This window comes from Heptranchias perlo, chromosome 5, assembly GCF_035084215.1.
Source record: "Heptranchias perlo isolate sHepPer1 chromosome 5, sHepPer1.hap1, whole genome shotgun sequence".
NCBI classification, from domain to species: Eukaryota; Metazoa; Chordata; class Chondrichthyes; order Hexanchiformes; family Hexanchidae; genus Heptranchias; species Heptranchias perlo.
In genome coordinates this window covers 136,122,511-136,149,885 of record NC_090329.1, presented here as the reverse complement: position 1 = coordinate 136,149,885, position 27,375 = coordinate 136,122,511, and the positions used below count along the sequence as shown (strand labels likewise).

General features: G+C 42.4%; 1 protein-coding gene across 6 annotated transcripts in view; it reads left to right on the top strand.

The window, feature by feature from the left end:
- Window positions 1–27,155, top strand: part of LOC137322130 (WD repeat-containing protein 26) — a 103,993-nt gene extending 76,838 nt beyond the window's left edge. Inside the window, exons 12-16 of one of the 6 annotated variants that reach the window (XR_010962967.1) lie at window positions 3,468–3,515; window positions 6,390–6,519; window positions 8,118–8,303; window positions 9,157–9,572; window positions 27,029–27,155. Coding sequence is in view for 5 of the 6 variants with exons in the window: in XM_067985245.1 (XP_067841346.1) it covers window positions 3,468–3,515; window positions 6,390–6,519; window positions 8,118–8,303; window positions 9,157–9,182 (390 nt within the window). In the remaining variant the exon portion in view is untranslated. The other 5 variants (XM_067985245.1, XM_067985242.1, XM_067985243.1 and 2 more) reach the window with 5 other exon arrangements.
- The last annotated feature ends 220 nt before the right edge of the window (window positions 27,156–27,375 follow it).

The following is a 27,375-nucleotide window of genomic DNA, read 5'->3' as shown; positions in this document are numbered from 1 at the left end:
TCTGCCCCAAGGTTCCATCCTTGGCCCTCTTCTATTCCTCATTTACATGCTACCTCTCTGACATCCATTAGCATCGGATCAGTTTCTACACATGTGCCAGTGACACCAAACATTACCCCTCCACCATCACCCTGACTTCATTGCTGTTGTGCTGTCTGAATGCCTATCGGACACCAGCCAAAACCCCCGAATCCTTGATTCCATCCTTCTCCTTGGCAGATCTCTCGAGCTTTACCTGACAGTGCACAGGTGTCCTATGTAATCTTGAGCTTAACTTCATAACTCATATTCACCCTATCACCAAGACCTATTTCCATCTCTAAAACATTACCTGCTTGCATTTATACCTCATTCCTACCCTCAGCAACACATTTGCCATAATCCAGGCTTGACTTTTCCAACACTGCCCTAACTGTCTTTCCAAACTCCAACTCATCCAGAACACCACTGCCCAAATCCTATCCCACACCAAGTCCTGCTCAACCATCCTCGCCATCACTATTGGTTCCTCATTCCCCAACACATTGAATTTTAAATGATCATCCTCACTTACGAGTCCTCCCCCAGCCTTGCTTAACCTTACCCCAGCAACTTTCTTCAGCCCCGTCCCAGCTTGCGCACACAACACTCTTTTGAGTCGGGACTGCTATCTTCCTAAACACTTCTGCCTTGCTACAAGTCTCCCCACCTTCAAAGCCTCCTCAAAACCCTTCTGTTTGACTGCCTTTGGTTGCCTCCTCTAATCTTCGCCTAACTCCTGTTAGTTACCCCTCCCTTGTATTAAAACTGATATATTAGTGGAAGTAAGTCTTTGCCGTAATGACCTTCATGTCAAATAACCTATTGAAATTTGCTGAATAAATGAACACATGGAGTTTAGGCACTTAGGCAAGGTCCCAGTGGGTTGCTTAAGTCTGTGGAATCATGGTATGTAACTACTTTCAGGACCTTGTGTTATGTTCCACTGTCCCTGTGGCATATTTTATTGGAGTGAAACGGGGTTGTTTTGAGATAAAAGCTATCCCGTTAAACAGCCACAGCAGTTACCTTTTAATACTGCAGGTGTTGACTTGTTTTACAACCCCTGAAGGACTGTTCTGCCTAATCCAGTAGATAAAAGTGGTGTAATGTTCTGTAGTGGAGAGACGTACTTAACATTCATCAAGAATTAATCAATTTTGAGGTTCTTTCTATGTCACGAGGGATAAAATAATTAATAAAATGTGTTGTAAGAGGGCAGGATTTGTTGCATTTTATTACATTTTCCATGAAACTGCTTTATACAATTACCCCACTTTTGGTCAAAGTTCTCTGAAGGGAGGATATTGTAGCAAAGCAATTTCCAGGTTCTGTTAATTTTACATAACCACAGAGGGTCGATTGCAATAAGTATGTTCTATAGATGCACTGTGGCAATGAGGTGTGTAGTAACATCACTTCATGATTGGCTGTTGGCACTGAAGAGCACTCCAGGTTGTGTTCAAAGTTATCTTTAGGCTTGACGCTGAATATACTGAAATTTTCTCTCTCCTGGCAGACATTTGGAGAAATGGTTGGAGATGACTTGGAGGTGTTCTGATGGTTTATGATTGTTTTTGTGACAATGAGATGGAATGTACAGACAAACAAGAGAATGCTCTTCTGTAATTTGTCCCCCAGGCATTTTTTTTGTGTGTAATACAATTGTATTCTTTTATTTTGGTGAGACTATTTATTTCCTCTTCCTGCCAAAGTGCCAGGTTGGTTCAATTGCTAGCACTTTCACCTTGTCAGAAGGTTCAAGTTCCACCCCAGGGTTTCAGCACATGATCCAGGCAGGCTGATGATCCAGTGCAATACCGGTGGAGTGCTGTCTTTTGGATGAGATGTTAAACCATGGCCCTGCCTGCTTGTTTCAGTGGCTAACGTGGACATCCCAAGATCAAATTAAAGATCTTTGGCACTATTCGAACAGTTCTCCCAGCGTATGGCCAACATTCCTCCCTCAATAAACACCATCAAAAATAGATTAATTGTCATTTCTGTTTCTTTGATCTTGCTGTGTGCAAAATAGCTGCCACATTTGCCTAATAACTCTCACTATACTTGAGTATAATTCGTTGAATGTGAATGCTTTGAGTGGTGTGATAAAACACAACATAAATGAAAGCCGGTCAAGTTTTTTAATTAGACTCTGTTAAATGGAGTTCCTAACCGAGGTAGTTGGTGACCTGGTTACCAGCCTTCCACAGTGCGAGTCTGAAACTGCCTAAACGAGATCAACCTGGGGTGGCTGACTTTTTCTTCCTTCTCTCCTGGCCTTCACTCAGCACTTCCATTATAGGGGGAGTTTGTCTATATAAGTTCCCGTACTTCACTGTGTGAAGCACTTTGAGCTGTTTTGACAGTGTTATAAGGTGCTATATAAATGCAAGTATTTACTTAGAGCAGTGCAGCTTAGATTTAGTAACTGTGACTGAAGGATTGTGAGCACAAACCCGCATCCTAACAGATCCACTTGTGTACACGGTACATTTTTCCTTCTTGTAGTTTCCTGCCTTCGAGTTGCTGACTTGTGCTGAGGGGTAGTTTCATGGGTGCCTGCGTCCCCCTGGTCCCTTGCCGAAGTGGACATTCTTTCCTGTGTTTGACTTTGTGAGGTGGGATCGTCACAGCCAAAGCCGCTCGTACTACTAACCCCCCTCTGCTTCCACACATGCATTTTTCAGCATGGATTGCTGGATAACAACCAACGGTAGGAGAACTGGTTTAATTATGTCCCTGTCCATTACCCATGCGTGCTGAGGCCAATTATACTCTTACACCCTGATTGAGATGGCGAATTCAGCAGCGATCATACCTGGTTTGTATGGTGTGATTATTTCTTAACTTTTGTTTCCATTCATGAGATGTTTCTGGTGGTCTGTCATGATGAGCCGACTTCATGTGTGGGAAGGTGGTATAATATATAGATAATTAGTTGTGGAAAAGCATGTTTACCAGATATAAGAATGTCCTTTTGAAAGTCCGCAATGGATATGTACTGCACAGCTTTCCATTTGAACAGGTGGAATTTATCCACTGGTACTTGTAGGCCTTAAACCAGTGTAATGTCAGCCCTTTATTAAGATGACAAATTGAATTCTGGTATTAAACACCACAAACTACAGAGGGATCATTAGTCTTAGTTCTTGATGCATTTCACAGTGCATTATCACTGCGTTCACTTCACTGAAACCAGCTCTCTCTGCTTCTGTCGAAGCTGATCAGATTAATGGGGAGGGGTGCATTTATCACTTGATGGCAGCTTTGTGTTTTTTTTGTCTTTTTATGTGCTTTTCCTCCAACCTCTACTGCAAGATCTCTCCACTATATCCACCTGCTAGTACATTGATCTCTCTGGGATTGAAGAAGCAGCCAGCTATTTGGAATTGAATTTTTAACAAGACTCATATGTTTCCCTCTGCATGGTGAAAATGTAACTGAAGACAGTGGAAGATGAAGAGAAAAGGCAGGAGAAGTCGATTGACTCCAGAGTGAGTAGAAAGTCTGCACAAAACAGCCAGAACTGATTTAAGCTTGTACTGCTTTTGACACTAAGTGGTGATGGTGACTTGGGGTCCTGGTCCCACAAACTTCAGTAATAACTCTACCTTTAAGACTGTTTTAATGGTTACACACAGCATGGTGGAGAGAACACTAGATTTTATCAGCATTCTGAAGAAAAGTTTTATTTAAACTAATAGAAGAAGCTCACTGCCCAAGGTTGAAGAACTCTGATTTCTGATTAGCATAAAGTTTGATGGACGTTGCCTTACTGCAAGTAGGCTTGATTCCGCTGCTCTAGGTCAGTTGTGAAGTTGAAGGTTACAGGCTGTTATAGGAATGGGATTGTGGGTGGGTCCCTACATCTGCACTTATCCTTAGGACAGAATGGAGAGCTTTTAAACCTGGATGTCTGCCTGTTTGACTCTACACTGTGACCTCCGTGTGTAGACCACCCAATGGAGAGGATTTGGAACATTGATGAATCTACTTGCTGGGAGTGGCAGAGCAGATCCTCCCAGGTGACCTCTGTGCAGACTCACTTCATACAGTTAAAGTTGACCTCTTGACCTCAACCACCACCTCTGCTGTCTCCCAGCACCATGATTTCTCATTCCAGGCATGGAAAGGTATCTCCAGTTAGTGATGTAAAAGTTTATGTTGCTGTAATTTTGGAGTTCAATAGCTCAGTCTGTTATAGTGATGATATGATGGATCGCTTCAGAATCTGGGAGTATTGAGGGTCCTGTTGGGGTGAGCTGATTTCTCCATCTCTACAGTCATTGTAAAGTGAAAAGCCTGGCAGTGGTGCCTCCTTATAAGAACGTGTTCAATATGCAACATTGATCCAAAGGTTAGAGAAGGGAGTCCTCAGTGATTCGTATCAAACATTACAACCTCCAGAAAGCCAGTGTGCCATCTGGTTATACCGACTCCAGGACATAGTGAATCCGCAAGCAAGAAAATGCATTTGAGTGAAATTGACTGAAGTAGTGGAAGCCTGCGGTCTAAGGTGGTGATGTGCAGACTCTTGGTTTGTGTAACCAGCTATACCTTACAGCTCAGTGGTGGACATTGCATTCAGTAAATTTTCGAGCAATTGAGAATTCTGCTACAGATTTTAGACTTTGGACTACACTGGAATGATGGCAATTCAGGAAATACTGGCTTATGGAATTTGCCAACAGAAAACATCATTGGTTTGTAGTGAATAAGGCAATTTGCCAGTGTTATGATTGAAACCAAACTACTTGCAATGAGCTGCTTTAATCACCTGTTGTATTTTATTTTTTAAAAAGTATTTTTATGATTATGTTTTAGAAGCCCAGGTTTCCCACATACTTCAAGGACCTAAATAATCCAAGTTTATTTTGCACTTAAATTTTAACAAGTAATACTAATCAGTTTGTACTGTGATTATTAAACCCCTCATAATTTAACATACTCTAATCCTGGCAAAACTGTAATGAAACAAAGTCTTGGATTTATGTGGGGCCTTATAACATATCTGAGAAACATTTCGTACCCCTTCATATGAAATGAATGCTTTGTTATAATGAGGTACAGTTGTATCATTTCCTGATGCAGTACTGAATTGCCGATGCTTGGGGAGCTGAGTATGAATCCACACACAGGCTCCCAGCACTAAACTGCGCTAGCTGGTAATCTAGCACAATAAGATGCACTCTTCTGGAGTTGAGCTGAATTGTCAGGGTAGAGTAGCTTCATGCTGCATCTAGCTGCTATATCTGACTTGGAGGCGCTTAACACGGAAAGTGTGCCGTTCCCCAACATTAACATGGAATCATATAGTCCAGCCTCTTATGTATCCTCCTTCCTTTGTCTCGCCACAGGTAGCCATGCCTTCAGCCACCTACGCCCCATGATCTGGAAATCCTTTCTTAAACCACTGCACTTCCCTCTTCTCCTTTAAGGTCTTCTTTTAAAATCCCACTTCTTTGACCAAGCTTTTGGTTACCCTCATAACATCTCATTCTTTAGCTCCATGATCATTTTTTGCTGTTGAAGGGAATGGGGAAGAAGTGAGAGTAAGATTAGACAAGGTGGCTCATGTGGAGAAAATCACTGGTGTGGACATGAAGGGGCAAACAACAGCTTGCATTTATATAGCACCTCTTAATATAGAAAAACATCCCATGGTGCTTCACAGAGGTGAATGGCAAAAAATGGACATGAGATATTACAAGGGTAACCAAAAGCTTGGTCAAAGAAGTGGGGTTTTAAAAACGATCTTAAAGGAGGAGAGGGAGGTGGATTGTTGAGTATTGGGGCCTTTAAAAGACCGTGGGCCAGGAATACAGACAAGAACAAAAATGCATCAGAGTTGAGAAGAAACACTCAGGTGCATCCTAGCTGATTTACACCCAAACTCACTTAACCACAGTGAGCCATATTACTTAAAGAGTTTAGCCCAACAATGGTAAAATTGTCAGCCACTGGAAAGCACTCAAACCAGCAATGATACGGCCCAAACGTTTAGATGGAGTGTTTACCTGTGTAGCTCTGTGCAAATGCTATAAATCCAAAATAAAATATAGAAGATTCTGGAAATATACAGAAGATCCATCTGCATCTGAAAAGAGAAACGGCAGGTTAATATTTCAGGTATTGAGCCCTTGTCAGAACCAGAAATGTTAACCTTTTCAGATGCTCCCTCTCTCAACCAAGAAGGTACTTATAATCAAAGTTTTAATGTTAGGTCATCTGGGTATCATCCCTTCCTACTGTCCAGAGCACCTGAATATTAATTCCACTTTTTTATTTCAAAGACTACTTTATATAGAATAAAATGTAGTAGAAAGAAAACCTAAACTTCTGCATGACTGTCTTCTCTCTGTTGCCAGGGAGTTCATCTATGGGACTTGCAGGACCGTGTTTTAGTGAGAAAGTATCAAGGTGTCACACAAGGATTTTACACAATTCATTCATGTTTTGGAGGCAACAATGAAGACTTTATAGCCAGTGGTAGTGAAGGTAAGCAGCTGAAGTACACCGTGTAATAGACTTTCACAGCACAGGTGGAGACCATTCCACCCATTGCACGTGTGCCAGCTCTCTGCAAGAACTATCCACTTAGTTCTGTTTGTTTGCCCATGGTACGTCTTGATGTGGATATTAGGGGAAAAAAGCCCAGGTTCTTGGCATTTTGTTGACAGAAATCCACCATTTAATTGGGCCAGGGAAAATTGCAATAGATATTGAGGCATGTGTCCATACTAATATTTCCGTTTTCATTTTGTGGATCTACCCCAAACAATTTGTTTTTGAGCAATGACTACACAATTTTGAAGTCTACCTTTTCTGTTTATCAAAGAGTTTTACAAACTTTGAGAGTTATGAACATATTTATTGAGAGATTATAAATGTTATCAATTCCCCTTGGTCTCCCCACATCTTGGGGCATAGGGGGACAGGCATGGAGTCTGCTCCCAGCTCTTTTCCATTTTGAGGGGGTAATGTGGTTCCCCATGTGGGAGATATCTGTCGTCAGACCATCACCTTCCCACAGCAGGTTGGCTCAGATCAAGCAACGCATTGGATTGGAGCCCCTATTCGCACTGCCCTGTACCATATGCTGGTGATTCGCTGTGCTGTGCTGTGATGCCACTCCCATGTAACACAAAGGTATATTGAAGATTTTATAGCAAAGATTGGTTTTCAGTGGTGACTGCTTTAGCTGCCTGCTCTTGATTCTCACCCTTGGTTCTGACTGTTGGTGCGAATCCAAGGGGTTAAAAAGTAGCGATTAGCAGTTTGAGCAAGTTGCTGAAATCTTTCTCTACCATAAAGTCTTTGGCTTGTACCTGTAAGCGAGTATAGTTTTTTTTACGATGGGGCACTTTAATTGTGATGATGGGTGGCAGAGTTTTCAGCCCCCATTCAATTAACCCAGATAGTTACTTGAATTGAATTGAGGACTAGCAGTAGATTCTGTTATTTTAAAGCAGGTGCGCTGTTGACTCCCTATGGGGAAGTGCGATATTTCTACTTGCCTTCCACCGAATGGCACAGCTGAGATTAGGAACTGTGCCAAATGGTAGGGGTTTAGGTAGCTGTCTGTAGATGAACCCGCTGAGGTAAGGAGTTGTTGCTCCATCAAAGAATGGTGAGGTGGGATCTCTCCTCCCCTATCCAACCCCATCTCTTGATTCTCCGCATTTGCTGGTATCAGGTGTACTAATTAGGAGGTGATGAGGGGAAGCCTAATTCTTATTCCACAGTGGGAGAGAAAAATCACTGGGCAAGTTGCCCTGCTTTTCACTCTGCCAGGCTGCCTCCAATACGGCTTTGTATCTGCCTGCTTAGAGGGCCCCTTACAGATGATTATAGAATAGGGAGTGACTGAGACCTGAGAGTAGACTGCCTCCCTGACCCTTTAGCCAGGAGACTGCTGGGGGGGGCGGGGGGTTCATGAGAAAATGCTAATGGCAGTAATTTACAAAACAGCTAACTTTTACCATCTAAATTTATTTGCTTGTTACTAACCAATTTATGAATTATAGGTTGGTTATGTGTGTGAAGGGGTAAAACAGGGTGCTGTAATTTGTATTTTAACAAAGAATCTCTTGCAGATCACAAGGTTTATATTTGGCACAAACGGAGTGAACTCCCAATAGCAGAGCTGACAGGACACACCCGTACTGTAAACTGCGTGAGCTGGAACCCGCAGGTCCCGTCCATGATGGCTAGCGCTTCAGACGATGGTACGGTCAGGATATGGGGACCAGCGCCTTTCTTAGACACCCAAGAGTCTGAAGGTGATGAGTTTCATTATTTACTGCAGTCGGCAAACTTTAGCTGAATATTGGATTACACAGTAAAACCATACTAAATTTTGTGAACATATTGTTAATAGGATGTATGTTCTGGAGCAAATTACTGGAGATCAGACAATGGAATGGGCAGAAAAATAAAATGCAGCATTTTGGACTCGAGTTAGGAATTTACGTAATAGAACTTACTTGCACTTGAATCTCACTGTTTGCAGAAATTGTTTGTACTGGTTTTGGTACGTTTTTTCTACATTAAAGGTACTATATAAATGCAAGTTAGTGATGGTTTGATTTCCAAATCGAATACAGTACAAATTCCTGTTCTTAAGTTGAGAGCCTACATAACTAAATTGTTTGTGCCTTGTTCCTTAGATTTAAGTGTGCTCATTATTTTTCAAATGTCTCAGAGGACATGGATTAAATAGTTCTTCGATAACATTACCTGAGTGGTTTAGATAGCTCTGGTTGAAGAGCTAACGGTGGCAGAGGTGCAATAGGATTGAATGGCTGCCTCCTTTCCTGTCATTTCTATAATTCCAAGTTGACCTATCCAATTTAGTAAAGTGGGCTTTGTAGTTTGTATCCGTCCACACTAGTAGAAACTGGCTCCCTGGTACTAAATATGACCGCAACATTTTAAAGGAAAGCTAAGTCCATACCTCTTTCTGGGACCCACAGTGCAACATCTGGAGCCAGCAACATTGTTCATTTGAACAGTCCAAACAATTGTATTTCTCTCTAACGCAGTTAATTTAAATCACAGTTGTGCAGACCACGAATGGTTTTATTTCAGATTTGTTTTGTAATCTGTTAATTTTGTGTTCCTCTTTTTCCTCAGAAGCTTGCAGCAGCATGGATAGTTGACGGTGACTTTGCAACGGACAGCTTCAAACTGAAATTAGTCACGGAACAAAATGGCTTGGGTTTTGACACAAACCATCTGCGGTTGATCACTGGACAAGACATGCTTGTGACGAAGAACTCGTTCCCGGTCCTCTAACCGGTGCCAGCATCCTACCGCCTTGCTTCATAGTTACAAATTCAAGAGAAGCAATCTCGTTAGACCCCATTGGGACGCCATTTTGAATTTTACCCATTGGTCATGAGGAACTGTGTTACATTGAGACTCCATCGAACTCAGATTTCTTTCTGCCTTTTTGTTTTTTTTTTGCTCTGGCAGCCTACCTTCTTGTTCTACACCATGGAATTTTAAGTGCTTGTTTGGAGTCTAACACATTTAGAAGGCTTGCTAGGGTGAGGAATGCTTTAGCCTGGAGCAAACATGCAGTAAAATAGAAGATTGTTTTCCTTGTTTTCAATCTGGTAGCCTGAATTAGTGGAAATAACTACAGCTCAGTTCATGGACTTCATCTTGGGTCATGCTGCCTTGGAACTTTATTTCATTGTGGTCTTTTGGGGAGGGGAAGAACTAGGAGTTCATGTACAAAATTTCAGGTTTTTTTTTTAAAGATCCTAATTGTTAGTTGAATCATTTAAATCTTATTTTCCTGCACTCATTTCCTCATCATGGTCTTCCATTTGTTTTACGATAAATTCATTTCATTGTTCATGAAATGATCACAGCAGTGACTTTTTTAAATTCACTGCGGTGGGAATGCCACTTGGATTTGTTTAGGAATGATTTTAAAGCCGAACTGATACTGACTGTAAGAGAATGTGTGTTACCAAAAACTATACAGTGATACATGTTCTTTCACTCAGACTTGTAACTTCACCTGTTTGAGTTGCAGACAGAATCAGTGCTGAGTGACGTGGCAGGTGACTAGCTGTGGCAGGGTTTTACATCATTGATTCCCAATTAGCAAGTTCTTGATCTCATCTGGAGGTCGGCACCATGGGATGGGGTGTGGGCTGGGAAAAATCTGAATGTGAGTGAACCCTGAAGCACTTTTGAGCACCTACAAGTGGGTGATTACAGAGCAGCATTGGCAGAGGCTTGGGAGCAGGCCACACACGTTCCTTCCTGACTAGGGACTGCTACTGACTATGGGGTGGCTTAAAGCAAGAAAATGGGGAAAGAATGTAAATGTTTAATGAGAAGAAACCTTACCACACCTTGACTTGTGCAATATACTATATTTCTTTGCTATATTTGCCCTTTACTATTTTGCCCATTTTTAAACTCAACTATTTACAATAATATCCTTCTAAGATTTCTCACCACATACTGATCAATCTGTTTAGATCCTTTTTTGCATATGTTATCAACTTCATTTCATCTACCCCTCAAAATACTAACTTTCACTGGCAATTGCCTAATTACCAGGTATTGTACTGCTGCTGGAGTGGGAGGGGCATAGGTGCTACCTCTACTGGTGAGCCATTCTCCAGTGTAGAATTTGCTCCTCTTCTCGAAAAATGAGATTTAAGGAAGTGAGCAGGTCTAAGGGCTCAAGAGGAAAGGTGCAGCAATGTGGTTTAATGTCTTTATTTAGTGATGTAACTAGTACTTGACCTGTATGGGTTAGATCTGGGGGGTGGGGAAACAGCACTGCAATCTGATAAATTGAATAGCGACTTGATTGATCAAATAGCTGGCTGATCAATCACAAATTTGTACTTTGCCAATTTATTGTACATTCTTTTAGAGTCCATGATTTATTTTTTATGTATGACTGCTATTAGAACTAAGATTAAATTCTCCTCCAAATTTGGGTTTGTGTTATTTGGAAATTTGCTTTTTGAACTGGGGAAGGAGAGGAAAAGAGAAACAAAAGATCACTTTGCAGAGATGAGATGTAAGTTGGATCCCATTAATAAAAATTGTAGTTTGTATTTAGTCTGTTAAACTCAATGTTGGGGGAAGAGACATTGGGGAAAGATACTGTAGAAGGCAACCGCAGAATGTAATCTGATTTTGCCCAATTATTACTACATTAGAGGTTGGCTCTACTTCAGAACTGGCAACCATGCAGCTTCAAGCGTGCAGTGCAACACAGCCAACATACATCTGTTATATCTCTGCCAGTGTCATCCAGGCCCACTTCGGGATGGTTTCACTGGCCCTGATTCATACCCATGCTGAACACATGCACCGTAGCTCTGGAGGTGTCATTAAACTGCAGTCAGCATTAACGTTTCTATATGTTGGGTCTCTATAACTGGGGCAGCTTCAGTGATCTACGCTCAGCGTTAGTTCTGCACCGAGTTTGAGTTATAGCACTGGCTCTCCTAATTTCAATACAAAGAATTGTATTTCCACATGGATCAGCAATGGGGTTTCTTCCCTATTAGTCAACGTATTTGCAGTCCATTCATTCTGTGCTCTCTGAACTCAGCTCAGGGCAGGAGGCTGAGAGTTCTGACGCATGACTTGTTCCTTTTGCTGGGTTCTTATTGCCCTAGATCTAACAGCCTGGGGCTAGGAAGTGTACAGAAAGGTTCCCCTGGAGTGTGCTAGTTATTTGCTATGTCAGTGTGAAGTATGGAATGTGGGTGGGTGTTAATACTCTGCACTGTTTGATATTTCAAATGATTTAACATATACTTTTTGAGTGGGATGGTAAATAGTCACTTTAAAATTTTCAAAGTTTGGCAGTGCCCCTTGATTGAACCGAGGTGATTGGATTCACTGCAGGCAGATTCTGATGGTGTATGTACTCCAAAGCAACTTAAAATGGTTACGGCTTCATCAATGTATATTCACCAACATCATGACATCGCTATGGCTTAATTTAGAAGAGAAGGGTAGGGGCGAACCTTGTGTTCAGAATATTCTTATTCCCCCCAGGTTGCATATCCTCAGGTGGGTACCATACTTACCCAGGAATGGGTGACACTCAAAACTTTACAATATTGCTACCCCATTGCTTTCAGCAGAACTGCTCCTGAGATACTCGAGGCCCCTCCTGTTGGTGCCAAGCAGTGAGCAGAACCAGCTTACTGAGTCTTTTAGAGATAGGAAATTGATAAAAGAGCATCACTTTGTTCAATATAAACTGGGGGAGTATGTTAACAGTGTGTGTTCCTTCAGACCTTCCTTTCTCTTTAAACACAATCTTCTGTGTAAATTATCAATATTTCTACCCGAGTTTAGATGCTGTACATTAGGAATTAGAATAGAATCAGATATTACCTGATAATTTACCAGTCATCGATTGGCAATACGTTCTGTTTTTCCAACTCTCTGGATAGGAATACTTCAGATACATTTAATACATAAATTCCCAGCTTCTATTTTAAATGCATGCAGTTAAAGCGGTGTTCCAAAAATTGGTCTGACAAATTTACAGGTCTCTGTAACAATCCTTTACATCTCTTGTGTGTAGCACAGAGAATAGAGCCCTTGGGTGAAACCCAAAGCTGAAGAGATGAGCACATTCTGACAGGGGAGAAAACAGCTTTGAGCATTTTTTGTGATAGAGTTTACAGTCCTCAAACTAGCACAAAGTCTAAGCAAAAAAAAAATTATACATTTTTGTGTGGATACCTGTGCATCTTGTTGCAATATTCACTTTGCCCAGTTCGTAAAGAAGCACATTGGAAGTGGATCCAAGCCCGTTGGGAAGAGCAGGTGTGTGAGCAGAGTCGGCAAATCCCACCAGAACAAGTCAGATCACCTTTTTGTTAAATTATGGTGTGTCAACAGTGCCACTTGAGCTATGCTGTGCCAACCTGACTCCGATTATTTTATTTTTGGAGTAGGGATTATGGACTGGAAAGCCACTATCAAATCCATTCAGCTTGTTGTTAGCAGAAGGTGCCTGTTGATCAGACAGTGCATGGTGTTCTAGTTCAGGAGACTGATTATGTTCCAGCTTGAAAAGATTGCTCAATCAAGAGGCACAGTGACCTTAGTCATGCATATATACTGACCTGGGGTGAGTATGGGGAGGCTGCTTAACTCATTCAACATTCACACACAGTAAAGATAATTGTAAACAATTTTACAACACCAAGTTATAGTCCAGCAATTTTATTTTAAATTCACAAGCTTTCGGAGATTTTCTCCTTCCTCAGGCAAAACATTTGCCTGAGGAAGGAGAAAATCTCCGAAAGCTTGTGAATTTAAAATAAAATTGCTGGACTATAACTTGGTGTTGTAAAATTGTTTACAATTGTCAACCCCAGTCCATCACCGGCATCTCCACATCATGACAGTAAAGATAATTAGACAGTCGAAGTGAGAACCTAGGCTTGTTTTGTTTTTCTTCCCTTCTTGCCCTAGGGCACAGGACAATTGTAGCAGATCACCTGTTGTCCCAGGTGACATCAGCTAACTCAGCACAAATTGGGTTTTCCCTTCAGTCATGATTTAAACTTCCAGTCTGTCAGGGTTGACTGAGGAAGGTCATTGAAAAAATAGTAGGTGGTGCCTGGACGCTAAGATAGATCAGAATGCAGGCCCTTGGCAACTTCCCAGAGTCTTTTGTTCTTGTCAGGTACATAAGTGGGATCCCTTTTAAGTTTGGCTGATGGATCCAGCTTCAGAATCTGCTTTGGTGAAGTGTCATTTGGGGTAAGAGTTAAGATCCAGTGAAGAGCAAACCATTTCACATTAAAAGGCCAGGTGTTCAGCTCTGGTACCTGAGGCAGGTTGGGTGCAGGTTTTTGCCCAATTTGTTTTCTTTTTCTTTGCACAGGAATCTAGACAGTGGGTTCAGGCTATTCAACGGCTCACATCTAAGACTAATCATGCCCACATGCCACCGAGGTACTAATTAGGAGTTGGAACCATGCCTGATTTAACATTCCCTGCCTCTAGGGGTACACTGATTCTACCATTCCAAGCTGAGATCACCTAACCCAGCCTCGACCAGTATTTAACCTAGGACCTTTTGGATCTGTATGGATCAGTACCATATTGGTATTAGGAGCCAGTGGGTAGCCAGGTGCAGCTCCATTTCTATAGTGGATTTAGTGCATTTACAGACAACTCTACCACCCAGTCACACAAGAAGATAGTCTCCAGTATTTTGATAACCTTCTGTCTCCTTTTTCCAAGGAAAGAGCTTAGATTCCTGAATCGGATCTAATAGTGTAAATTGGGAAATGGTGCAAAGAATATTTAGCATTGCTTAGCAAGGGGCTGCCAGCAATTTTGCACAAAGTTCATTTTACTGAGTAGCATTTTGTTCAGCTGCTTCTCTTCCTTTCAGTGAATTTTTTAGCAGCACTGTATAATGTGAACATTCCTAACCATCTGTAGGCATCTTGCATTTGTATTCAAGAACAATTACATTTTAAAGGATTCTAGATAGAATTGTAGAATGATACAGCACAGAAGGAGGCCATTCAGCCCATCATGCCTGTGTCTACTCTTTTAAAGAGTTACCAATTAGTCCCACTCCCCTGCCCTTTCCCCATAGCCCTGCAAAATTTTCCCCTTCAAGTATTCCCTTTTGAAAGTTATCACCGAATCTGTTTCCATCACTCTTTCAGGCAGTTCATTCCAGATCATCATAACTCGCTGCATAAAAAAATTCTCCATCTCCGCTCTGGTTCTTTTGCCAATTACTGTAAATCTGTATCCTCTGGTTACTGACCCCTCTGCTGATTAACTTATTTGTCAGAAAAGGTAATCGAGACTTTTGCTCGCAAAGGTACCTTAAACATAATTCCATAGTCACAACAGCAAAAAAAGAGGTTTGTCAGCAATTGAAGTATCCAGAGGTTTGTGATCGTTGGATCCTCTGTGGTAACGACATTTGATGGTCAACATTTTCTGTTTTACAATATTTTTTGATGTCCTCTACCCCATAGGAATATTTTCTGTATATGGATAAACCCCCCCCCCCAATAATGTAATATTTGGGTAAATATTGCATCACCATGGCAGGACTTTCAGAGTTCCACCCTGCCTCTAAATGACGGTGAATAGAATCTCCATATACCAGTCAGAAGTGGCTAATTGATGAGGGACTGAGGAGAATGTCTTGGACCAGAGATTGTAGTGTCCTATTATAACTGGTCTTGAATTAGCCAGTTGGGCAGAGTTGAGCTCAAACCCAATTTCTTTTTTTTCCCCTGTGATAGTGAAGGAAACTTGACTGAATGGAATACCTCAACGTAAGCTCAAAGCCACAAATTGCTTTGTAACAAATTTAACATGACTTCAACTTGCTGCCATTTGAGGCAATATTCTGAGGGCAGACACAGCAAAGGATGAAACTGCTTTTCTGGTGGGATGCCCTATAAGTGATCTACTTTAAGCTCTAGAGAATGAACAATACACACAGCAATTGAGTCCGCACCAAGGTTCCAGGAAAGCGGAGAGTCCTATAGATTTGCCCTTTCTCCCGTCGTTACTAAAGGGTGAGGAAGTGCTCACCAGAAAGAGAACCACCAAGCGACGAAGGCCATTCTTGTTCTGACTTCTAGCACCAAAGGGAGATTATAGTTAAAATGACAGTTCCTTGAAAGGAGGGCTTGTTTTCAGTTTGAATTTAACGGCCCATGCTGTGGTGTGGAGTTCCAAAAGAGACCACCTGGCTGAGTGTCCAATCAGTGTTTCTGGTTCCTCGGCCAAATTGTTTTGGTTAAGGAGGAGATCGTTCCCACTGATACCTGAAGGCTGGTGATGATTTTTGATCTATGCGATGGTGTTATAGGGTGCCCCACCGTCAAGAGGTGGAGGATTTTATCATGCATCGGTGCTACTGAGAAAGTGCCTTAAAACCAGGAGTTGAGTAGAGTTTGGTTCTCCCTTCATCGCTCATTGTTCACCATAATGGTTCAGGAGATCCTAAATCTGATTTTTTTTTAAAGTTCTGTATTGTTGCTGGATAACATGGGCCCTCAAGGCGTCTACTTTCTTGCAGCCATTGGAAAGGGACATTGTTTCTTTGCTTTTAAATACTGCCAGTGCAAGTTAATATTATTCAGCAGAGCGTCTGCATTTATAGTCTTGTAGTGGAAGCTGCATATTTGTGTTCCACAACCTCAACTGGCTCAATGGTGTATACTTTTTTATCTGTCAGATAATGCAGTTAGGCTTCAATTATACAACGTTGGCATGTAGATTCCATACAACGTCTCCCTGCCATTTTCAGGACCTCAAGGTATCCAGGTCTTCAGACTTGATATCTACTATGACCTGCTTCACCATCCTTCATTAATACCTACCATCTTTGTTGCTGATTTGAAATGTCTTTAAGGTTCAACTTCGTGCCATAGTTCACTTGCATCAGGCAAGAATGTCAGAGTAATATTTTGACAGCCATGTCGCCAGCCTGTACTGTCCTTTCCAATTCAGTTCACCAATGGTTTCTGCCTGGGCTATGTCTTTTGCGGAGGTAACTAGTAGAATAGATAGGGGAGAACCAGTGGATGTGGTATACTTGGATTTTCAGAAGGCTTTTGATAAGGTCCCACACAAGAGGTTAGTGTGCAAAATTAAAGCACATGGGATTGGGAGGAATATACTGGCATGGATTGAGAATTGGTTGATAGACAGGAAACAGAGAGTAGGAATAAACGGGTCTTTTTCCAGGTGGCAGGCAGTGACTAGTGGGGTACCGCAGGGATCAGTGCTTGGGCCCCAGCTATTTACAATATATATCAATGATTTGGATGAGGGAACTAAATGTAACATTTCCAAGTTTGCAGACGACACAAAGCTGGGGTGGAATGTGAGCTGTGAGGAGGATGCAAAGAGGCTCCAATGTGATTTAGACAAGTTGTGAGAGTAGGCAAGGACATAGCAGATGCAGTATAACATGGATGAATGTGAGGTTATCCATTTTGGTTGTAAAAACAGGCAGATTAATATCTGATAGGTGACAGATTGGGAAAAGGGGAGGTGCAACGAGACCTGGGTGTCCTTGTACACCAGTCGATGAAAGCGAGCATTCAGGTGCAGCAAGCAGTTAGGAAGGTGAATGGTATGTTGTCCTTCATTGCAAGAGGATTTGGGTACAGGAGCAGAGATGTCTTACTGCAGTTATACAGGGCCTTGGTGAGACTACATCTGGAGTATTGTGTGCAGTTTTGGTCTCCTTATCCGAGGAAGGAAGTCCTTGCCATGGAGGGAGTGCAACGAAGGTTTACCAGACTGATTCCTGGGATGGCAGGACTGACGTATGAGGAGAGATTGGGTCGACTAGGCCTATATTCACTAGAGGTGATCTCATCAAAACATATAAAATTCTAACAGGACCAGACAGACTAGATGCAGGGAGGATGTTCCCGATGCCTGGGGAGTCCAGAACCAGGGGTCACAGTCTCAGGATACAAGGTATGCCAGTTAGAACCGAGATGAGGAGAAATTTCTTCACTCAGAGGGTGGTGAACCTGTGGAATTCTCTACCACAGAAGGCAGTGGAGGCCAAGTCATTAGATGTATTCAAGAAGGAGATAGATATATTTCTTAATGCTAAAGGGATCAAGGGATATGGGGGAAAAGCGGGAACAGGATACTGAGTTAGACGATCAGCCATGATCATATTGAATGGCGGAGCAGGCCCGAAGGGCTGAATGGCCTACTCTTGCTCCTATTTTCTATGTCACTGAAAGACAGCATTTAAACTTCCAAAATTGGCAGTTTTCTGTGGACTGCCCACACTGTAATAGCCCAGTGGGTACATGCGTAAAACTGCAAGGATAACTTGGAAATCATGTGTAAGTTCAGTACGAGTGCAGTCTTACCCCCCATGAACTCACAGGTGAATCTATTTGACTTGGGTGGGAGCACAGTTTTTAGTTTACATTGATTGGCTTTGGATTAGTCTCTTTACCCTAGATGGAATTTGAATTCTTGATCTAGTCAAGAGAAGTTTAACAAGGTAGGGCGACTGTAACTGAAACTATCTAAATTCACCCATCCAGAAATCTTCCCCATTGCAGCATCCAATTGTTTCTTAAATGATTATAGAGTTTTGCCTCCACCACTCTATCTGCAGTCCATCACATGTTAATCACTTTTTGTGGATAATTTCCTGGCGTTAGTCCTAAAATTTACTTCTGATCACTTTACCTTTTTTTTGTATTCGTTCATGGGATGTGGGCGTCGCTGGCGAGGCCGGTATTTATTGCCCATCCCTAATTGCCCTTGAGAAGGTGGTGGTGAGCTGCCTTCTTGAACCGCTGCAGTCCGTGTGGTGAAGGTTCTCCCACAGTGCTGTTAGGGAGTTCCAGGATTTCGACCCAGCGACGATGAAAGAACGGCGATATATTTCCAATTCGGGATGGTGTGTGACTTGGAGGGGAACGTGCAGGTGGTGTTGTTCCCATGTGCCTGCTGCTCTTGTCCTTCTAGGTGGTAGAGGTCGTGGGTTTGGGAGGTGCTGTCGAAGAAGCCTTGGCGAGTTGCTGCAGTGCATCCTGTGGATGGTGCACACTGCAGCCACAGTGTGCCGGTGGTGAAGGGAGTGAATGTTTACGGTGGTGGATGGGGTGCCAATCAAGCAGGCTGCTTTGTCCTGGATGGTGTCGAGCTTCTTGAGTGTTGTTGGAGCTGCACTCATCCAGGCAAGTGGAGAGTATTCCATCACACTCCTGACTTGTGCCTTGTAGATGGTGGAAGGGCTTTGGGGAGTCAGGAGGTGAGTCACTCGCCACAGAATACCCAGCCTCTGACCTGCTCTTGTAGCCACAGTATTTATGTGGCTGGTCCAGTTAAGTTTCTGGTCAATGGTGACCCCCAGGATGTTGATGGTGAGGGATTCAGCAATGGTAATGCCGTTAAATGTCAAGGAGAGGTGGTGAGACTCTCTTGTTGGAGATGGTCATTGCCTGGCACTTGTCTGGCGCAAATGTTACTTGCCACTTATTAGCCCAAGCCTGGATGTTGTCCAGGTCTTGCTGCATGCGGGCTCGGACTGCTTCATTATTTGAGGGGTTGCAAATGGAACTGAACACTGCAATCATCAGCGAACATCCCCATTTCCCATTATGATGGAGGGAAGGTCATTGATGAAGCAGCTGAAGATGTTCCCTTATCCTACTCTTGCAATTTACCTATCTTAAATACCTCTCCATCTTCAGATGCCTCCTTCTCAGGCTGAAAAGGCCAAGTCTCTCCCATTGTCCCTCATAAATCAGACCCTTGATTCCAACTCGTGGCTCTTCTCTCTGGCGTTTGGCAACCAGAACTGAATGCAGTACTCAAGGTGCCATCTGACCAGAATACTGTACCATTTGATCATGATCTGTGGCGTGTTCTACTGTCTTGGCTGCGTAGTTCAATATTCTATTGGCTTTGTTGATTGCTGCTCTGCATTGGCTGGACATGTTTGGTGCCAAATCTTCTAAGACTCCTACATGTGTCACAGCTTCTTCCTTAGTTATTCCAACACCATTCGTGGATATGGCTACCATCTATTTTTTCCTTCCTATGTGCAGGACCATACAATGTCTGCATTAAATTGCATTATCTCCAAATTGTTCTTTAATTTCTGAACTGCCTCTTCTGACTTCACTGCCCCTCCTAGTTTGGTATCATCAGCAAATTAGATCCCTTTGCTTTGAGTTTCTGAATCCAGGTCATTGATCTAAATTAGAAATAGTAGTGTTCCCAACACTGATTACTAGGGCGCCCCACTCGGTATTACCCCTTCCCCCCAGTGTAACTTCTCCGGAGCACTGGTTTTCTATCCTTCAGCCACCTTCTTATCCATTCCCCAGGGTTTACCCTGAATCCCCAAACTTTGAGTTAACTAATAGCCTCTTGTCTGGATTGTTGATGGAGAAACAGGACCGCGGGCTCTTACTGAACTTTAGCTGAGATGCCTTTTGTAATCAAATGGCTGCCTCTGAAACACTATTTTAACAATGAGCCAGCTACCCTAAACAGGTTCCTGCAGAAGCGATGCCATTGACAATCATTGAAGAGCCAATTGATCAAATTCAGCTCCTCAACCACACATTAAACTGTTTCAGCAGACACTGGGCTTGGGGCTTTCCTACAACCTAATATTTTCTTACTCCCTCCCCCCCCCCCCCCCCCCCCACTCTTGTTTTTTTAAAAAAAAACTATTTGTCCCTTTCAGTGAGGGTAGGTGGTGGGGAGATTAAATTATAACAAGCATCATTGGTTAAGAAGAGTGAAGACTTGCTTTTACATGGTGTTTTACTATATCTCAGCCCACTCAAAGTGCTTAATGTACAATGAATTGGTTTGAAATGCTGTGACTTTATTGCATGGGTAAATGTGGTCGTTGTTTTGCACACACAAGATCCAGTAAACAGCGATGAGATGAATGACCCTTTAAGCTGGTGTTGTAAATTGCTGAGGTTTTTGCGGTGAAAGCTAGTTTCTGGAACGTGCGGTTTGCCGTGGCTCTCTGCTCTATTCTGGTTGCAGAGCCTAGGAATTGAAGAGTGAAAGTCAATGGCATGAGCAGGCAGGCTGCTCGTTCCTAACGTTGACCTTCCATGTGAAAATATGACACTTCCTTACAAACCTTAGGAAGGTTGCAAAGTATTATCTTGTGCCATTTTTTGTCTGAGGTTAAGGTGGCAGGTGAGCAGAGACCCATGACTTACAAGTTGCTGTCATCCCTCATTTCACTGCAGGCCCTATTGGGAGAGTATGAAGATGGAGACCTACATTTTGAGCTCATAGACCCTCTGAAACCTCTGGTTCTGGACAGTGTTGGAAGTGAGTGTGACACTCACCCCCTTTACATTACCCAGAATATCACCAGAGGTGCTTGCCAATGGCAAGTAAGCATTGTAAAAGTGCCATTCATTCATTCATTCATAACAGAAGGTGGCAACTTGGGAGGCGAGTGAGATTATAAATTACCTCACTGCGGTGAATTATCAGTAGTGGTGCAGCATTAGCTACTGAATAGAAATTATTAACACCCTTGTATTGGGAATGGATAGAGGTTACCTGTCTCCTGGGCTGCTAACTTAAATCAGACAACTACTTGAATACGTTTTGGCATAACATTCCACAGCAAGTTTGAATAAAGCTACCTCCACCAAAGGTTTTTTTTTTAAAACTTCCTGTTCAGATGGGCATTTGCTATTGCCTAGATCCACATTGTACAGCTGTAATAATGCTGGGGCCCCATGGTGTAGCATGTTGGGAGCACAAAGAGTACTGAGGCCTGTCTGTGCGTGTGACGGCCCATGTGTTGAATTAGCAGTTCCCCCTTGTTGCTGTGAAGTGCAGGTACTTCTTTCACAAGGAATCCATGGGAAAGTAGCATCCCAAGGACAGATACCAGTGGCAGTCAGTTAGCAACATCTCTGGAGTCTCGCATTCATTGGTTAAAAAAGTCTCTCTGCTAGTTAGTGTGAGGATTCCTGAACCTGACTCCTAGTGCGTCTGCCACAGAGAATTGCTTATAACTTGACACTAATTCGTACCAAATGAATAATCAGTCTCAATCGAACCATAACGATGGCAGATGTTGGGGGGGGAGGGAGAGAGGGGAAATTGACCTGGGACGACTGGAAAGTGTTCCATTCCCAGAATTGCTGTTGGATTCTGCATTGTAAAAAGTGAAACACAATCAAGTGATTGCAATGCATCGAAAGAAAATTAGTTTCAAATATCATCTTTTTAAAAAAGTCCTATTGGACATTTCAAGTCCAGTAAAATGCTACTGTATCTGATTGGCAATACTGTGATGATTAGTGATTAGTGCGTTTGTAGAAATCATTCTCTCTTTACCCCAAAGTATAGTGTTTATTAAATCAGTGACGATCAGGGGGTGGACAGTGTAAGGTCCCTAATCCCAAAGTATAGTGGTTATTAAATCAGTGATGATCAGGGGGGTGGACAGTGTAAGGTCCCTAATCCCAAAGTATAGTGGTTATTAAATCAGTGATGATCAGGGGGGTGGACAGTGTAAGGTCCCTAATCCCAAAGTATAGTGGTTATTAAATCAGTGATGATCAGGGGGGTGGACAGTGTAAGGTCCCTAATCCCAAAGTATAGTGGTTATTAAATCAGTGATGATCAGGGGGGTGGACAGTGTAAGGTCCCTAATCCCAAAGTATAGTGTTTATTAAATCAGTGATGATCAGGGGGTGGACAGTGTAAGGTCCCTAATCCCAAAGTATAGTGTTTATTAAATCAGTGACGATCAGGGGGTGGACAGTGTAAGGACCCTAATCCCAAAGTATAGTGTTTATTAAATCAGTGACGATCAGGGGGTGGACAGTGTAAGGACCCTAATCCCAAAGTATAGTGTTTATTAAATCAGTGACGATCAGGGGGTGGACAGTGTAAGGACCCTAATCCCAAAGTATAGTGTTTATTAAATCAGTGACGATCAGGGGGTGGACAGTGTAAGGACCCTAATCCCAAAGTATAGTGTTTATTAAATCAGTGATGATCAGGGGGTGGACAGTGTAAGGACCCTAATCCCAAAGTATAGTGTTTATTAAATCAGTGACGATCAGGGGGTGGACAGTGTAAGGACCCTAATCCCAAAGTATAGTGTTTATTAAATCAGTGACGATCAGGGGGTGGACAGTGTAAGGTCCCTAATCCCAAAGTATAGTGTTTATTAAATCAGTGACGATCAGGGGGTGGACAGTGTAAGGTCCCTAATCCCAAAGTATAGTGTTTATTAAATCAGTGACGATCAGGGGGTGGACAGTGTAAGGTCCCTAATCCCAAAGTATAGTGTTTATTAAATCAGTGACGATCAGGGGGTGGACAGTGTAAGGACCCTAATCCCAAAGTATAGTGTTTATTAAATCAGTGACGATCAGGGGGTGGACAGTGTAAGGTCCCTAATCCCAAAGTATAGTGTTTATTAAATCAGTGACGATCAGGAGGTGGACAGTGTAAGGTCCCTAATCCCAAAGTATAGTGTTTATTAAATCAGTGATGATCAGGGGGTGGACAGTGTAAGGACCCTAATCCCAAAGTATAGTGTTTATTAAATCAGTGACGATCAGGGGGTGGACAGTGTAAGGTCCCTAATCCCAAAGTATAGTGTTTATTAAATCAGTGATGATCAGGGGGTGGACAGTGTAAGGTCCCTAATCCCAAAGTATAGTGTTTATTAAATCAGTGATGATCAGGGGGGTGGACAGTGTAAGGTCCCTAATCCCAAAGTATAGTGTTTATTAAATCAGTGATGATCAGGGGGTGGACAGTGTAAGGACCCTAATCCCAAAGTATAGTGGTTATTAAATCAGTGACGATCAGGGGGTGGACAGTGTAAGGTCCCTAATCCCAAAGTATAGTGGTTATTAAATCAGTGACGATCAGGGGGGTGGACAGTGTAAGGTCCCTAATCCCAAAGTATAGTGTTTATTAAATCAGTGACGATCAGGGGGTGGACAGTGTAAGGTCCCTAATCCCAAAGTATAGTGTTTATTAAATCAGTGACGATCAGGGGGTGGACAGTGTAAGGTCCCTAATCCCAAAGTATAGTGTTTATTAAATCAGTGACGATCAGGGGGTGGACAGTGTAAGGTCCCTAATCCCAAAGTATAGTGTTTATTAAATCAGTGACGATCAGGAGGTGGACAGTGTAAGGTCCCTAATCCCAAAGTATAGTGGTTATTAAATCAGTGACGATCAGGAGGTGGACAGTGTAAGGTCCCTAATCCCAAAGTATAGTGTTTATTAAATCAGTGACGATCAGGGGGTGGACAGTGTAAGGACCCTAATCCCAAAGTATAGTGTTTATTAAATCAGTGACGATCAGGGGGTGGACAGTGTAAGGTCCCTAATCCCAAAGTATAGTGTTTATTAAATCAGTGACGATCAGGAGGTGGACAGTGTAAGGTCCCTAATCCCAAAGTATAGTGTTTATTAAATCAGTGACGATCAGGGGGTGGACAGTGTAAGGTCCCTAATCCCAAAGTATAGTGTTTATTAAATCAGTGACGATCAGGGGGTGGACAGTGTCAGGACCCTAATCCCAAAGTATAGTGTTTATTAAATCAGTGACGATCAGGGGGTGGACAGTGTCAGGACCCTAATCCCAAAGTATAGTGTTTATTAAATCAGTGACGATCAGGAGGTGGACAGTGTAAGGACCCTAATCCCAAAGTATAGTGTTTATTAAATCAGTGACGATCAGGGGGTGGACAGTGTAAGGACCCTAATCCCAAAGTATAGTGTTTATTAAATCAGTGATGATCAGGAGGTGGACAGTGTAAGGTCCCTAATCCCAAAGTATAGTGTTTATTAAATCAGTGACGATCAGGAGGTGGACAGTGTAAGGACCCTAATCCCAAAGTGTAGTGTTTATTAAATCAGTGATGATCAGGAGGGTGGACAGTGTAAGGACCCTAAACCCAAAGTATAGTGTTTATTAAATCAGTGATGATCAGGAGGTGGACAGTGTAAGGACCCTAAACCCAAAGTATAGTGTTTATTAAATCAGTGACGATCAGGGGGTGGACAGTGTAAGGTCCCTAATCCCAAAGTGTAGTGTTTATTAAATCAGTGATGATCAGGAGGTGGACAGTGTAAGGACCCTAATCCCAAAGTGTAGTGTTTATTAAATCAGTGATGATCAGGAGGGTGGACAGTGTAAGGACCCTAAACCCAAAGTAAAGTGTTTATTAAATCAGTGATGATCAGGAGGTGGACAGTGTAAGGACCCTAAACCCAAAGTATAGTGTTTATTAAATCAGTGACGATCAGGGGGTGGACAGTGTAAGGTCCCTAATCCCAAAGTATAGTGTTTATTAAATCAGTGACGATCAGGGGGTGGACAGTGTAAGGTCCCTAATCCCAAAGTATAGTGTTTATTAAATCAGTGACGATCAGGGGGTGGACAGTGTAAGGTCCCTAATCCCAAAGTATAGTGTTTATTAAATCAGTGACGATCAGGGGGTGGACAGTGTAAGGTCCCTAATCCCAAAGTATAGTGTTTATTAAATCAGTGACGATCAGGGGGTGGACAGTGTAAGGACCCTAATCCCAAAGTGTAGTGTTTATTAAATCAGTGATGATCAGGGGGTGGACAGTGTAAGGACCCTAATCCCAAAGTATAGTGTTTATTAAATCAGTGACGATCAGGGGGTGGACAGTGTAAGGTCCCTAATCCCAAAGTATAGTGTTTATTAAATCAGTGACGATCAGGGGGTGGACAGTGTAAGGTCCCTAATCCCAAAGTATAGTGTTTATTAAATCAGTGACGATCAGGGGGTGGACAGTGTAAGGTCCCTAATCCCAAAGTAAAGTGTTTATTAAATCAGTGACGATCAGGAGGTGGACAGTGTAAGGTCCCTAATCCCAAAGTATAGTGTTTATTAAATCAGTGACGATCAGGGGGTGGACAGTGTAAGGTCCCTAATCCCAAAGTATAGTGTTTATTAAATCAGTGACGATCAGGGGGTGGACAGTGTAAGGTCCCTAATCCCAAAGTATAGTGTTTATTAAATCAGTGACGATCAGGGGGTGGACAGTGTAAGGACCCTAATCCCAAAGTATAGTGTTTATTAAATCAGTGACGATCAGGGGGTGGACAGTGTAAGGACCCTAATCCCAAAGTGTAGTGTTTATTAAATCAGTGACGATCAGGGGGTGGACAGTGTAAGGTCCCTAATCCCTAATCGGGTGGTTTTCACCTTGATTGCCTACATAGACCTTCTCTCCTGATTCCCAGAAAAAAAACTGGAAATTCTGATAATAACAATATACAGAAGGGAACGGGCACCATCTTGGGTAGACCTTGGAAGTGAGGAACCCAGAGCGCTAAACTGCCTTTACTCTTTCAGATGTCGCCTGATCCTCATGTACTGTGTGTATTTGCAGAATTTTTACTTGCTGGTCCATCGTGTGTTCACCACTCTGGTTATGTGTTCAGTTTAATCTTTGGTTTCTTGAGCCCCATGAGTCTGTAAAAGAAAACCTGTTCTTTCTGAACCTGCTTTAATCTTGGTGTGTGTGTGAACGCCACCCCATTTCTCCATTGACAAAAGTCTTGAATGTTAAGTGATATATTATATCTATCTCACGACAGAGATGGGATGTCATCGAGAGTTACTGTTGCCAGGTTCCCTTCACAGTTTGCTGACTGTGTGCCTGGCCTGTGAAGGGAAGTAAATAGATTTTCTTTAAGAGCCCTTGTTCTATTGATGAAGCAAGTGGCAGGCAAGAAGCCCATTTGTTGAGCTGAAGTTAGTTCTGCTGTTCTGACTTAATACACAGCTGTGGTGGAGCCAGTTTATTTAGAGCTTTTGGTATTTATATGGATAATCGCAATGGGCTGATGCTAAACATCGAAAAGCACACTTGTCATTCACTCTTCCAGTCATGCTCTCGCTCGAGTATCTCTCTTTCTGCTTTTGGCCTCTTATTTTTGAAACTTCCAATGTGGAACAGGCTGTTGTCACTGGGATTTTGGTGAAGTGTCACGGTTGGGCATACAAGAGCTGGCATCAATATGCTGGGCTGTGTCCAGCAGCAGATTCCAAGCTTTGGTTGTGTCTGGAGAGAGTATTTTGAACCGTGTAACACTGGGCAAAGTACTGGTGTCTGTCACCGGTAGCGGGAACAATCTGAAGGGGATGAATATCACACAATGTGTTTATCGCACAACATTAAAGTGAGTTGGATATGGGAATTTTCTTTGCCAATTCACTAAATAATCTTAGTGATAACATTGAACTAAGTATATCCTTTCTGCATTAGTTTCTATATTAAGCCATTGCACAACTTAATATCCAGCCTGTATTTTTTTGCCTATTTATTTTTTCCCATTTTGGATTATTTTAAACCATTTCATTATTTTATAAACATTAGAGCATTTTAAGTATATCTTAATGGTTGACGATAAATATTTTAACTGCTTCCAATATTTCTGTTCCTGTTGTATTAGGTTTGAGAAAATCCACTTTACATCACATCACCGTGATGCACGTGATCCTTCAAAACAAACAAACAAACAAACAAGGATGATTTGTACCCGTTTCTTAAAATTCAATAAAAATAAATAACTGCATCTCACCAAACTTTCAGCATTCATTCGTATCTGGGAGAAGATGGTGACGTGATGTTTATTCAGTGTTTCTGGCTTAGGTATTGATGCTTTGTATCCAGCAGAGAGGATGAAGGGTCTGAGTTAAAGGGAGACGCCAGCGAGTCATGGTTTGGTAGATGAGCACATTGTCTAGTGGGACACTGAGGTCTAATGGACTAGGAAGGTGCCAGGTTCAATCCCTGGTC